Raw genomic sequence first — 14,340 nt, 5'->3', positions numbered from 1 at the left:
GCATGTCATAGCTGCCAGTCGACCGGTCGAATGGTCACTTACCGTAGGCTTTTATATATATAGATTCTGCATCACACCGGTCACCTTACACAAAAGTGACAACCTTTCCTTAACTCATTTGCCAAGACTTTGGGGCAATGACGGGGTCACAACAGTCTTCTCTCCCTTTCCCCGGGGGGCACCCCTCACGTTCTGAAAGGCCTACCACGGGGCGGTGCACGTCCCAGAAGGCCCGCTCTTGGCTGTCGAGGATCTTCCTCTCGATCTTGTCCCTCTTCTTGTCCACTCTGTCAACAGCGGAACAAAGAGCCATCAGGAGAGCTCACCGCGGTGCCGAGCAAAGGGGCCTCGGCCAGGACGGAGCTCCCAAGAGACTCACAAGGACTCACTTTGCCTGCGCCTCGGCCTGCATGAAGATGAACTCCCACTTCCTGGCGAAGGCTCTCTGCAGCCGGGCCAGGCTCTCCTGAAAGGCACGGCAGAGGTGAAGACGGCCCGCTGCTCCCCTCCCCTCTCCCCTCCCCGTTCACCCGCCGCACGGATCCGTCAAGAAGAGAAAGACAGCCCAGCCAGTGTGGCCCAGTGGTTGAGCATCAACCCAAGAACCAGGAGGTCATGGTTCCATTCCCGGTCAGGGCACAGGCCCCCAGTAGGGGATCCCCTGAGAATCTGACCCTCCCCACCCACGCAGGGGGAAGGCTGCCGGAGGCCCCGGATTGACCGTGAGCCTCACTCCTGCTCGTTTCAGGACTCCCGTGGGGAGAAGATCCCTGGTACTCACAGCCTCGTAGTCCGCGAGCTCCAGCCGGGCCTTGTTCTGCATCGTCCTCTTGCAGAGGTACACCGCTGGAGGGAAACAGATAAAAAACCCATCATCTCCTGGTGAAACTGGTATGGCTCAGTGGATAGAGCACCAGCCTGCGGATTGAAGGGTCTCAGGTTCCATTCCGGTCAAGGGCATGGACCTTGGTTGCGGGCACATCCCCATTGGGGGGGTGTGCAAGAGGCAGCTGATGGATGTTTCTCTCTCATCGATGTTTCTAGCTCTCTATCCCTCTCCCTTCCTCTCTGTAAAAAATCAATAAAATATATATTAAAAAAAAAATCCATCATCTTCTGCCTGCTTATTCACACTGAGGCACTGGCAATGAAAACACAGCCTTACGCATCAAGACGTCTTTGTCACCTTTTTAAAAAATATATATATATATTTCTCTCTCTCTATCCCTCTCCCTTCCTCTCGCTCTAAAATCAATACAAATATATCTTTAAAAAAAAAATCACTCCAGCTTACATGAGGCACATGGATTGTAAATAAAATAAAATAAAATAAAATAAAATAAAATAAAAAGAGGGGGTAACACAACTTTAAAGAAAATACTAATACAATAGAAAGCCGCACAGCACAGCCGCTCTCTCGCTGATGGCTAAAATGCATTCTTTTTTTGCTCCAAATTAATGCGCCTGCTTCCTGTTATGATCTAAACAGAGTGCAAGCTGATACGACTCACGTGGCGATTTTGAAGGCTGGGCACAGAACATCCCCAGGTGACAGCCAATCTGAAAACAGCTCTGGGTCTGCCGGATGGTGATCCCAATACCTATAACCTACATCGGAGGGGATGCTGGGACCGGGGGAGGCAGCCAGGAGAGTGGGGGCGGGGAACACCCACTGATTTTATTTATTTATTTTTAAAATGTATTTTTATTGGTTTCAGAGATAGGAAGGGAGAGGGAGAAAGAGAAACATCCGTGATGAGAGAGAATCATGGATCGGCTGCCTCCTGCACGCCCCCCGCTGGGGATGGAGCCCGCAACCCGGGCCTGCGCCCTTGACCGGGAATGGAACCGTGACCTCCTGGCTCCTAGGTTGAGTGTATATCATTCCCTCCTCTCAACGTTTGGGCTGGGCTGAGGATAACATGTGTTCAAGGACACAGCTAATCAGCAGCCGAGTTGAAATCTGAACCCAGTTGAGAGAAATATTCAGACTGAATCCAGGATAAGATCCTAAACGGAAGGCTACCTCATACAGCCTCCTGTGGAAACAAGACACTCAGGGCGGACAAGGAGGGAGGATTAAAATAGCCTGATGGATGCAGAAAGAAAGAGGATCGGGGTGAGCCGGAACTTTGCAGACCCATCGAAGGACCTGTTTCACTGGCCTCTAAGAAGCTGACCGTCAATGGTTAGCCTTCAACTTGACCCAATTATTGTATCCTCTCCTGTGAGTGCTCTCACAGGTTCCCAGCAGGATCTCCCGACGCCTTCAAGGATGGGAGGGGGAGGGACAGGTGACCGAGGAGCAGCGCTTGAGGGCGGTGAATGGGCTGAGAAGTTGCTTCGTTGAGATGAAAAAAGTAGAGGCCCGGTGCACAAAATTCGTGCACAGAGGGGGGGTGTCCCTCAGCCCAGCCTGCTCCCTCTCCAATCTGGGACCCCTCGGGGGATGTCCGACTGCCGGTGTAGGGGCATTAACCCCAGCCACTAGGAACGTCACACAGAATGTCCCTGACATGCAAAATGAGTGTGGTTTCGTGAGTTGTTTTTAATAACAATGGCCATTCCTTTAAATAATACCTGCTTACATACAATACAGCTGGTACTATGTGGATTCAGAATGTTACTATTACAAAAATCATAACAGGTTGTAGTGGAAATAACCTTGAGTTGTCCAGTCCCAATGTTTATAAATATTGGAATTCCCTTTTCAAAGGTTTTGGATGCTTTTTGACCTAAGACAATGGCCAACAAACTCACACGCTGCAGTTTGCTGACCCCTGTCCTGAGAAGCTTAACCAACTTTTGAGGCAACCCATTTTCTGTGACAGGACTTGGGGGGCTATGGGGGGCAGGCGCTCCCCCCCTTTACCCCCGGAGCAGGGCTGAAAGGACAGGGGGACTCCGGCGGGGCTGAGGGGACTGGGCGCCGCCATCTTTTTGTGATGGCGTGATGGTCAATTTGCATATTCCCTCTTTATTAGCTAGGATAAAGTGGGCCCGATTTCCCCACAAACCCAAGAAAAAGGAACAACGGGTAGAAGTCAGAGTTCCCACAGACGAACAGTGGAGGAATCGTTCTCAAATCAGCCAGCGGATGCCTGCCTGCTCCTGGTTAGGTGAGCTAACGGCAGGGTCCTGAGAAATGAGAATTTTAATGTTTCTTTGTTTTCAGATTTCACAGGGCAGCTGTGAACATGAAGGAAACACTCCAGATAAAGCCTTTTGGCAAAGACAGCGCATTGTTCAAAGGCAGGCACAGGGGACAGATGGCCGGCTCTTCTGTCGGGACTGATTACAAAGCCGTTACTTCAGAGCCAGAAGGACATGTGACTGCGTGGAGGGCCCCGGACAGCGTCCTGCCACGCGGACTAAGCCGGCCAGAGGAAGATAAGCATTGCAGGACCTCGCTCACCGGCGGAGGCTAACGAACAAAATGAACCGATGGACAAAACAGATCCAGAGACAGGGACACATGGAACAGACGGACGGATCTCAGAGGGAAGAGGGGGGTGGGGGACAGGGAGTGGCTATAATTTTGGGGGGAGGGCTCTGCCCTCCACACTGGGACTTGCCCTCCACAAGAGGACTGTGGCCTCTCCTTAGCCCGAGGCTTGCACTTATCCAAACACGGTAGCCACTCTCCACATGTTGGGCCGAGAAATCCTAGATCCTCCTGCAACCTAAGCAGAGACATTGTCGTCCAGCTGGTAAAATACACTTAAAACAGAAATATGGCCCGGCCAGCGTGGCTCAGTGGGTTGAGCGTCGACCTAGGAACCAGGAGGTCACGGTTCGATTCCTGGTCAAGGCACAGGCCCAGGTTGCAGGCTCCATCCCCAGTGAGGGGCGTGCAGGAGGCAGCCGATCCATGATTCTCTCTCACCATGGATGTTTTCAGTTCTCTCTCCCTCTCTTTCTCCCTCCCCCTTCCTCCCTGAAATCAATAAGAATATAGATTTTTAAAACAGAAGGATGTTTGGGAAGGCTTTGCAAGCTCTGCCTCTTGCTCCCCGGCCCAGGGCATCAGCCGGAGGCACAATCCTGGAACCCGGCGAATAGCGCAGTGACCTGTGAGCATAGTGTGTTATCACAGGGACTGTCATCACAGCAGCTGGGAGCTGGCCAAAGCTCTGCAGAGAAGCCAGAAAGCAGCAGCAGGAGATGCCGCAGGCTCAGGAAAACATTTGTTGGCTTAACCAGAAGCTTCGTTAAAGAGAACCCAACAACCTCGAGCTTAACATGAAAACACAGCCCGGGTCATCACAGAACGTACAGCCTGCCAGAATCTGTCCCAAGACAATGACGGAAACACAACGGCCCAGCACATTCGGTCTACGTAACAGCAGGAGAAACAGTGCTGTCAGCCCGGCCTGCGTGGCTCAGTGGTTGAGCATCGACCTAGGAACCAGGAGGTCACAGTTCGATTCCTGGTCAGGACACACACCCCGGCTGCGGGGTTCCATCCCCAGTGTACGGTGATGCAGGAGGCAGCTGATCTGTGGTTCTCTCTCATCATTGATGTTTCTATCTCTTTCTCTCCCTCCCTGAAATCAATCTATTGTATATATATAAAAGCCTAAGTGACCATCCACCATCCAACCGTCCGACCAGCTATGAAGCGCAATGACCACCAGGGGGCAGATGCTCAGTGCAAGAGCTGCCAAGTGACAGCAACTTTGCAGAGCGCCCTCTTGCATTCCGGATCCCCTCGGGGGATGTCAGACTGCCAATTTCAGCCCAATTCCCGCAGGCCAGGCTGAGGGGCCCACTGCTGGAGGGACCCCGCTCACCCTGCAGATGCCCTTTGACCCCCAGCCCTGCCCGAAGTGTGGTCAGGGGGGGAGTGACTGCAGGACGTTGGCTCCAGGGCGTGTCTGGTCCATCTCACCCAATCCTGCCCTGCCAGACCCCTCTCTAATTAATTTCCTTTCCATGTGCATGTATCCGTGCACCGGGCCTCCAGTAAAAATATATTTTCTAAAAATAGTGAGAAACATGAAGCCTTAGGAAGCCCATGGACTTACCATAATTCCACTCCCCTGGAGAGAGGAGCTAGAATGCTGACCCTCTGAGCCCCTTTGAAATAATAATAACTCTTTGTAATAATAACTATTTCCATGTGCGATGGGAAAATAACAATAGCCTTTCTTTAAAGCTTGTTTATCGGTCTTTCACTCCTTCAGGAGAAAATCTATTTTTTCTTTCACAGCCTCAGCGGACACTATCCCACAGGAAGAACTTCCCCCCAAAAAACACAGCCATTTGTCCATCCCGTGTTAGCGACACGAGCCCCATCCCGAGAACAGCCGTGTTCTTTTCTCCACCCCCGAAAGCAATGAACATGCAAGCACACACGTGCACACGGCCACACGGGCTGCCCTGCAGACCGCGGGATAGATAGCGCACTGACCGTAGTCCGTGTTTTCCGGCTCCCAGCAATTGGATGGCCAAAAGTAGGGCGTCTGTGGGAGGAAAAGAAGCGGAAAACCCAGGTCAGACACGGAAATAAGGACCAGAGCGGCTGGCTTATGCGCGGTGTGTCTATTGAGCAATTCTCCGAGATTCCAGAAGAGTCCAGGGAAGATCTGTTTGTGATCCAGAGAGGCGCCGGGAGGTTCTTCTCCCACGTGTACTCTGCTGAGCAACGATCCTGCCCCCAAGATATCCCACATGGGCTGCCATTGTATGTCAACGGACATACAACGTTGGAGTCCTCCAAGACGGAAAGTAGAGGGTGACAGTCAAGTTGGCATGACTTGGGATAAAACATGTTTGAAAATAACCAATTGTCACCAAAACCGGTTTGGTCAGCGGATAGAGCATCGGCCTGCGGACTGGAGGGTCCCGGGTTCGATTCTGGTCAAGGGCATGTACCTGGGTTGCAGGCACATCCCCAGTGCGGGGTGTGCAGGAGGCAGTTGATCGATGATTCTCTCTCATCGATGTTTCTAACTCTCTATCCCTCTCTCTTCCTCTCTGTGAAAAATCAAAAAAATATATTTTTTAAAAAGTAACCAATTGTCTTCTATGACTCATATACCTCAACACGGCCATCGGTCGAACCCAAGCTCAACCTTGAGTCAAACTCTCTCCCCACAATCTGCCCATCATTGGCCTTGGTTTTATTCAATATGTACTACAGCTCTTCACTGTATCCAACAGAATGGAAAAAAAGGTCCCCCTCACTCACTTTAAAAAAACATTTCTTCACATAGACACGGATTGCTCTGATTTTTTAAACTGCACCAAGCAGAGATCGTGTTTTTAACTTATAACGCCCTAGTTGATGGATAGGATTGACAACAGACGGAAGTCTGATTCTGTGAAGTTCTAGAAACAAACTGACAAACCTACCAAGACGATGTCTGATCCGAAGGACCCTATTGTCAAGGTCCACATCTTATATTTTCTAAAAGGGCTTTTTCCAGCTCTGCCAACTGGAGGTGCCTGGCTCCGGATCACGAGGAAAATCAATGGCCACCTGTTTATCTAATTGTCCTCTCGGAGGATGGTGACCCAACGGAACAGTGACTGCAGACATGGGCCTTATGGTCTTATTTATTAGTCAACCAGAGGCCTGGTACACATATTCGCGCACCAGTGGGGTCCCTTGGCCTGGCCTGTGGGGATGGGGCCAAAACCGGCTCTCTGACATCCCCTGAGGGGTCTCGGATAGCAAGAGGACATAGGCCAGGCTAAGGAATCCCACCGGTGCACGAATGGAGCCGGGGAGGGACCGTGGGAGGGCTCCAGGGCATGTCTGGCCCATCTCGCCCAGTCCCCATCGGCCGGACCCCAGCAGCAAGCTAACCTACTGGTTGGAGCATCTGCCCCCTGGTGGTCAGTGCATGTCATAGCAACTGGTCGAATGATTGAACACTTAAGCACATTATTAGATTTTTCTGATGTAGGATTATATTAACTACCCATGTGTAACGAGCACATGTGTGTCATCTCTGATTGCCTATCTGATAATTCTACCTTCTAGAAGAGGCATCCCCAGGTAGGAAGTAATGAAAATTTTGCTTTCATTATTCCCTTCGGATTGTCTCTTTGTTTTGGGAGGTGTGTGTGTGTGTGTGTGTATGTGTGTACGCACACAATAGCTATTCAACTTTTAAAGTACCTATTCTAGCTAGGTTGTTCAGATATATCCTTTCATTTCTTTCAAACCACAAGGTCTTCTTGCTGCATTCTTACCATTTTTCTTTCTTCTTTTATCATTGAGTAAGAATTTCCTGGATGTAAAAAATAAAAGAACGAAACTACTGTATTCTCTACTATTATGTGGAAATGTCATCAAAGCAGCATTCTTCACTAATACTGTAAGAGTTTTCCTAGAAAAAATTTTTTTTATTTATAGTAAAAGGCAATTTAAAATCCTTGTTGCTTGCTAGAATTTAAAAAATACGCTTTTAGAGTCTGCATAGACGTTAGAGCATTTTTAATGTGTGAGTGCTGGCTTCTTTAGCTATGATCAAAAGCAATCCAAAACTGTCCAGCCATTTCTTAATCATCGCTGGCACATTGTTAATGCAGTGACAGTCATACAAGAGGCCGGGAAAATGATGTCAGATGTCAATTCCAATTAGCGACGAGATGGAAATTGGACAACTGCAAGTTTACATTAATATAAAAGGACATGATTAAAAAATGTACTGAAAATTGAGACCGATTTACATATTGTTGCATGCCAGTGAAATGAAGGGTTCTGTTTGCCTCAAACTCATGCCCTGAAGCGTTTTTCTTGAGATGAGTGATGATGGTTAGAATCTCAATTTGTTCAGTGGAACAACTGCAAACACGAGATGACAAGTTTCCCATGTTAATTCGTGGTGTTTAAAATCCTTTCACGGAGCCGAGTTTCAGTTCAAGGTCATATAAAGCCTTCTGCTTCCTGGAGCCAATCCCCCAACATGGCAGTGAACACCTGGACTGACCAATATCTTGGCAGATATTATAGTAGAGATTCAGCTTTTCTTGGCCCTTCTGTCTTTTCTGTTTTATAAAATCTTGGTTTTAAGATTCGGTGATTATTAGATTTACAAATACTTAGATCCTATTTCTAATGTAGGCGGCCATTAAAATTGTTACCATTTTATATGTAATACTAAAGGATTGGTGCACAAATTCGTGCACAGGTGGGGTCTGTCAGCCTGGCCGGTGATCGAGGCTGATTGGGGCTGGCTGGCAGGGGGGAGGGACCACGGGAGGTTGACCAGCAGGGGGATGTTGGCTGTGGGAGCACACTGACCACCAGGGGGCAGCTCTTGGATTGAGCATCTGCCCCCTGGTGGTCAGTGCACGTCATAGCGACCGGTCATTCGGTCGTTCGGCTGCTTAGGCTTTTCTATAGAGAGATAACTTTAGTCATCGGAGAAGTTAGCTTTCACAAACCATCTACACTAAGCACAAGCCATCTCTCTTTGTTTCATAGTCTTATGTCTTAAATTTAACAGATTGTTGCTAACTAGCCTAAGTCAAATGACTTACAATTTTCAAATATTCTGTCAAAATAAGATGCCTGTCTCACTGCTAAAGAAAATTTTCACTAAACCTACCTGAAACCGGTAAAAGGTGCCGTCATCCTTGAGGGTGAGGACATGATCTGAGATTGGGAAGAAGTAGCCGTGGGCAGCCATCAGCGTCCCCAAATGGAGGGCCTCCACTGTTTCACGGAAACACACAGAAACGCGCGAAGACCTTTTTAAAATTACGGGATGTCATGAAGAATTCCTCACACACGTAGGAATGAGTCCCAGGCGAGGCAGCACTGCCCCCGGACCCTGGAAACCAGATTATTGCTGCAGCCTAGACACAGTGTCCGCCACGGAGAATGGATCCTCGGTTTAAATAAGAGCATTAAAGAGGATCATGTGGGCCCAAACCGGTTTAGCTCAGTGGGTAGCGCGTCGGCCTGCGAACTGAAGGGTCCCGGGTTTGATTCCGGTCAAGGGCATGTACCCTGGTTGCGGGCACATCCCTAGTGGGGGGTGTGCAGGAGGCAGCTGATGGATGTTTCTCTCTCATTGATGTTTCTAGCTCTCTATCCTTCTCTCTTCCTCTCTGTAAAAAAATCAATAAAATATATTTAAAAAGAAAAAAGAGGATTATGGGGGCATGACGAAAGGTAACCACGTGCTCAGACCTCATGCCACAATGGAGTGACGGCAAACTAAAATGAGTGAGATTCACTTTTATGAGTCTTACGAAGATGAATGTCATGACCTCCTGATCATGTGCTGCAAATTCCATGTTCAATGGTTGGTAAACATGCACACAGTCCCTCCCTGCTAACCGTCGCCACCCCGCCCAAACCAAGTTTTATAAAATGGAGTATCAAATATGTTTTAAAAAAATGGTAAACATAGACTAACTAAATTTTAGATGACTATAGGTTGACTACCATCACATTTACATCAAGGCTACCATCCTAGTGAATGTAATGATCAATCTTTCAGGTTTGCTTGCTTGTCGGGTTAGAAACGTATTTTTTTAAAGCATGAGAAGAGTTCAATGAATGGGAACATGGTTTATTTACCTGGATCTTCTATCATCAGGTTCTTTATCAACCACTGAACAATGTCTGACCCTAGAAGAAAGAAAAACACAAATATAGGTGAACATCAGTCTCTCTATATTAAGAATCCTTAACTTCTGGCACTCATACTAGTACACAGGAGTGATCATGGAGGAGCTGCAGGAAATGGTAGGTTTGAGGTATATTTTGATTTGTGAACCAGTCAGAGATGTAGCTGCTGCAGGGGCATGTGTCAGAGTTCAAAGGTGGAGAACCGTCGATAAAAGCCATCCACTGCACACTCTGCACACTGGGCGAATCACAGGAACATGGAACTGGTACGTGTCCATACTGCAGCCAGCTGGTCTTAAATCCTAGGCTAAAGAATTTGGATTATTATTATTATTATTATTTAATATATTTTATTGATTTTCTACAGAGAGGAAGGGAGAGGGATAGAGAGCCAGAAACATCGATGAGAGAGAATCATCCATCAGCCGCCTCTTGCACAGCTCCTACTGGGGATGTGCCCGCAACCAAGGCACATGCCCTTGACCGGAATCGAACCCGGGACCTTCCAGTCTGCAGACAGACACTCTATCCACTGAGCCACAGCGGTTTCGGCAAGAATTTGGATTATTTTATTACTACTTTTATTTTTACTTTTAGATATAATTTTATTAATTTCAGAAAGGAAAGGAGAAGGGGAGGTAGAAACATCCATGATGAGAGAGAATCACTGATCAGCTGCCTCCTGCACGTGTCCTACTGGGGATGGAGCCCACAACCCGGGCCTGTGCCCTTGACCGGAACTGAACCCGCCCAGGGCTGAGTGCATTTTGAGAAGATGGATTTACTTAGCTCCTCAAGGAAGCTCTGAGGAAAGGAAGGAAAGAAAAGAAAAAAAAACTCCACTTCCTTCCTTACTCAGAGCCAGGGGATTGCAGAGTGCTGTGCGTGGCCTTAGAGCCTAAGAGAAGGGGAACCGATATGCCTGAAGTGACCCGGATGCAGGCAGACTTCTCGGTCCCCCAACCTTACGCTTCTCCAGGCACCCCGCTCCGTTTCCTCATTGGCACATCTATTCGGGGAGCCCCCGGGAGCAGCCGCCGAAAGACATCCATGCTTTTGACGAAAGCCAACAGTTCCGAACAGACCACTTTTTTAGTCACAGTGAGAAAGGGGGTTTAAAAAAATGCCTCTAGAGAAAGTGTTTTAAAAGTTTTTTTTTTTTTTTCATTTTTTTTTTGCTGAGCATAAAAAAAAAAAAAAGTACAAAGAAGCCTAATTGGGAATTACATAATTCAAGACATGGGAACCTTTCCTTCCTGGCCTAGTTTTAGGCATTCATGTCCTGGTCATAGCCAGAACTCAGTAAAAGTTAAGGGGGAAGAAGCCCGGCTGGTGTGGCTCAATGGAAGAGCGTTGACCTTTGAACCAGGAGGTCAGGGTTCAATTCCCTGTCGGGGCACAGGCCCGGGTTGCGGGCTCCATCCTCAACGGGGGGCGTACAGGAGGCAGCCGGTCCATGATTCTCTCTCATCACCGATGCTTCTATCTTTCTCCCTCTCTTCCTCTCTGATGTCTATCTATCTATCCATCTATCTGTAGATACACATCTACATCTCTATATCTATAGATCTAATAGAGATAAATGAGTCTATCTATGGAAATGAAGCTAAGGGCGAAAAGGAAAATGGAAGTAGAGGTTCGAGAACTCCCCATGCCACCCAGTTCCATGTCAGGGCACCAACAGGCAGTCAGCAGCGTGGCAGGGGGTCCCTCCCAGCACCCAGGGGGCACCTGGCTTCCAGCCCCGCAGCCTCCAGAGCCGTGACACATCTTCCCCAGCTGTCTATAAGCCACCCCGCTGCCGGTGACTCAGCCCAGGCTGACTCAGCCGGAGGACATCTCGGCGGCTTCCCAGTTTGGCAATTCCGAATCAGGCTGCGATCCGCGTTCACGCACAGATTCCACGCGGACGGCTTTGAGCTGCTCTGGGCAGACGGCAGGAGCATGACGCCTGGGTGACAGGGCCAGAGGCGGTGGAGTTGTGCGAGAAGCCACCAAACCGCTTTCCACGGCGGCTGGGCCATGTGGCACCCCTGCCAGCGTCGCACCCTCACTGGCATTGGGTCGGCGTCTGGAGGTGATGGGGAGCATCTCCTCGGATGCCTCTTGGCCATCTGTCCGTCTCCCTTGGCGCTGTGTGGGGTGCGGTCCTTGGCTCCTTTTTCATCAGGTTGTCTGTTTTCTTCTTGTTGAGTTTTAAGAGTTTGTCTATTTTGGGTCACGGTCCTTGATCCGACGTGTCCTTGGCAAATGTGTTCTCCCTGTTTGTGGCTTGTCTTCTCCTTCTCTTGACATGGCCTTCCATAGCACAGAAAGTTTTGATCTTTTTTTTTTTTTAATATGCTTCTTTGACATTTTTTTTTAATGGATTTCAGAGAGAAAGAGAGAGGAGACAAGAGAAACATCAATCAGCTGCCTCCTGCACACCTCCTACTGGAGATGTGCTCACAACCAAGGTAGTGGATAGATCGTCGGCCTGCAGAAGGAAGGGTCCCAGGTTCGATGCCGGTCAAGGGCATGGACCTTGGTTGCGGGCACATCCCCAGTAGGAGGTGCACAGGAGGCAGCTGGTCGATGTTTCTCTCTCATCGATGTTTCTAGCTCTCTATCCCTCTGCCTTTCTCTCTGTGAAAAATCAATAAAATATATTTTTAAAAAAACAAAACAAGTTTCAAAAACCCACCTCATTATTTTCATTCCTTTTACCTAGAAACCCCTAAGCTAGCTTATTCCTTTTTCTAAAAAAAAAAAAAAAAAAAAAAGGGGGGGGGGAGCTATAATGGGGTTTGGATGGTGCTTAAGGCCATTTTGGTAGCCAAACACCTTAGCCATAAGTTCGCACAACCTGCCTGAGGCTGCGGTGACCCCAGAGCAGGCTGGCCGGGGGGCCACGGTGTGTGTGTGTGTGTGTGTGCCCCAAACGAGAAAGTTCGTCCTGAAGCCTTGCAGGCGAATGCTGCCGCGTCTGCAGGAGAACCAGCCCTGTGATTATTCAATTACCGCGCACCCCGGGGTCTGACTCACCACCAGGTTTCCTGGCGCGCCCATCTATTTACCGCTCCATTGAATAATTCCCCCAGGAGGGGATCATGTGCTCGTGCTGACAGAGGGTCCCCACCCTCCCTGAGGGGACAGAGTGGCTTCCAGAAACAGCTGCTGCTGAAATAACTCTGCCTGGGCCTCCCCTCCTTCCCTGTCCCGTTGGGGGGGGGGGAGGGGGAGGGGGTGTCTCACCTTTGGAGAGGGGGTGGCTGTGACCCGAGGAGAAAGCGATAGGTGTAATGGCGGGGTCTGCTGCTGGCCTGGGGTGGGTTTAAAACCACTTGGCTCACCCTGGCCTGTGTTGCTCAGTGGATAGAGCATCGGCCTGCGGACTGAAAGGTCCTGGGTTCGATTCCAGTCAAGGGCATGGACCTTGGTTGCAGGCACATCTCCAGTGGGGGGGGGGGGGAGGGGGTGTAGGAGGCAGCTGATCAATGTTTCTCTTTCATCCATGTTTCTAGCTCTCTGTCCCTCTCCCTTCCTCTCTGTAAAAAAAAAAAAAAAAAAATCAATAAAATGTATTTTTTTTAAAATAGATTTTATTGATTTTTTACGGAGAGGAAGGGAGAGGGACAGAGAGTTAGAAACATCGATGAGAGAGAAACATCGATCAGCCGCCTCTTGCACACTTGCTACTGGGGATGTGCCTGCAACCAAGGTACATGCCCTTGACCGGAATCGAACCCTGGACCTTTCAGTCCGTAGGCTGACGCTTTATCCACTGAGCCACACCAGTTTGGGCAATAAAATGTATTTTTTTTTAAAAAAAAACAAAAACAACAACAATGGCTCGTGTTACATGTTCCTGGTGAAATTTTCATCAGTTCAACATGGAGCAAGAAAGAGAAAAATTATATACTGACTGACTTTTTTTTAGGAAGCTAAATATATCTACTTTTTTTTAAAGTTTTTATTTTGTATTGTGTCTCCTAAATTATTTTCGGTAATAAAATGTCCTTCCTTTTAATAAATTACAGTAATATCAGATTACAGGGTTTGTTTTCTTTTTTTAATGTCTTTAGTTGGCAAGATAGGGTTAGCAGCTGGACGACAGGCCCCAATCTATTATTTAATTTTACTTGTTCATAACATCCAAACCGCTGGGAATTCTTAATCTAGAGCACACATCTCCAAGGCGCATTCTAAGCTGCTGCAATTGAGGTTGCCTGCAAAAAAAATTAAAATTAAAAAAAAAAAAGGGGGGGGATGGGGATTTTATTGTTAGATATGCTCGGAAGTGCTGGGCTAAGAAATATTCTTAAAAGACAGGAAAAGGATAATCTTACTCTGGCCAGGAAGCTCAGTTAGATGGAGTGTTGCAGGCACGTACAGGAAATCAATCAAGGAATGCATAAATGAGTGGACTAGCAAATCAATGCTCTCTCTCTCTATATATATATATATTTTTTTTTTCTTCTTCTTACTACATATACATATTTTCTTACTATATATATATATATATATATATATATATATATATATATATATATATATATTCTTTCTACAGAACTTCTCAGAACCTTAAAAATACTAATGCAATTTTTGGGTGAATTCCAAAAATGAAGACACATTATACATTTCTAGAGGCCCAGTGCATGAAATTCGTGCACAGGGTGTGTGTGTGTGGTGTCTCTCAGCCTGGCCTGCACCCTCTCCAATCTGGGACCCCTCACACAATCTGGAACCGCTGACTCCTAACCGCT

The 14,340-nt window shown here is 48.1% G+C and overlaps 1 protein-coding gene across 2 annotated transcripts in view; it reads right to left on the bottom strand.

Moving 5' to 3' along the window:
* The window catches only part of RGS7 (regulator of G protein signaling 7), a 71,029-nt gene that overhangs the window by 14,560 nt on the left and 42,129 nt on the right, over positions 1-14,340 (bottom strand). For both annotated transcript variants that reach the window (XM_084868740.1, XM_084868741.1), the window contains exons 4-9: positions 9,545-9,595; positions 8,565-8,671; positions 5,414-5,465; positions 782-846; positions 390-466; positions 206-287 (exon numbers count right to left, since the gene is read on the bottom strand). In XM_084868740.1, coding sequence (XP_084724866.1) covers positions 206-287; positions 390-466; positions 782-846; positions 5,414-5,465; positions 8,565-8,671; positions 9,545-9,595 — 434 coding nt within the window. The remainder of the gene's footprint in view (positions 1-205; positions 288-389; positions 467-781; positions 847-5,413; positions 5,466-8,564; positions 8,672-9,544; positions 9,596-14,340) is intronic.

Source organism: Pipistrellus hanaki (genome assembly GCF_964339955.1).
Source record: "Pipistrellus hanaki genome assembly, chromosome: 20".
Lineage (NCBI taxonomy): Eukaryota > Metazoa > Chordata > Mammalia > Chiroptera > Vespertilionidae > Pipistrellus > Pipistrellus hanaki.
This window is presented reverse-complemented; position numbering and strand designations above follow the sequence as displayed.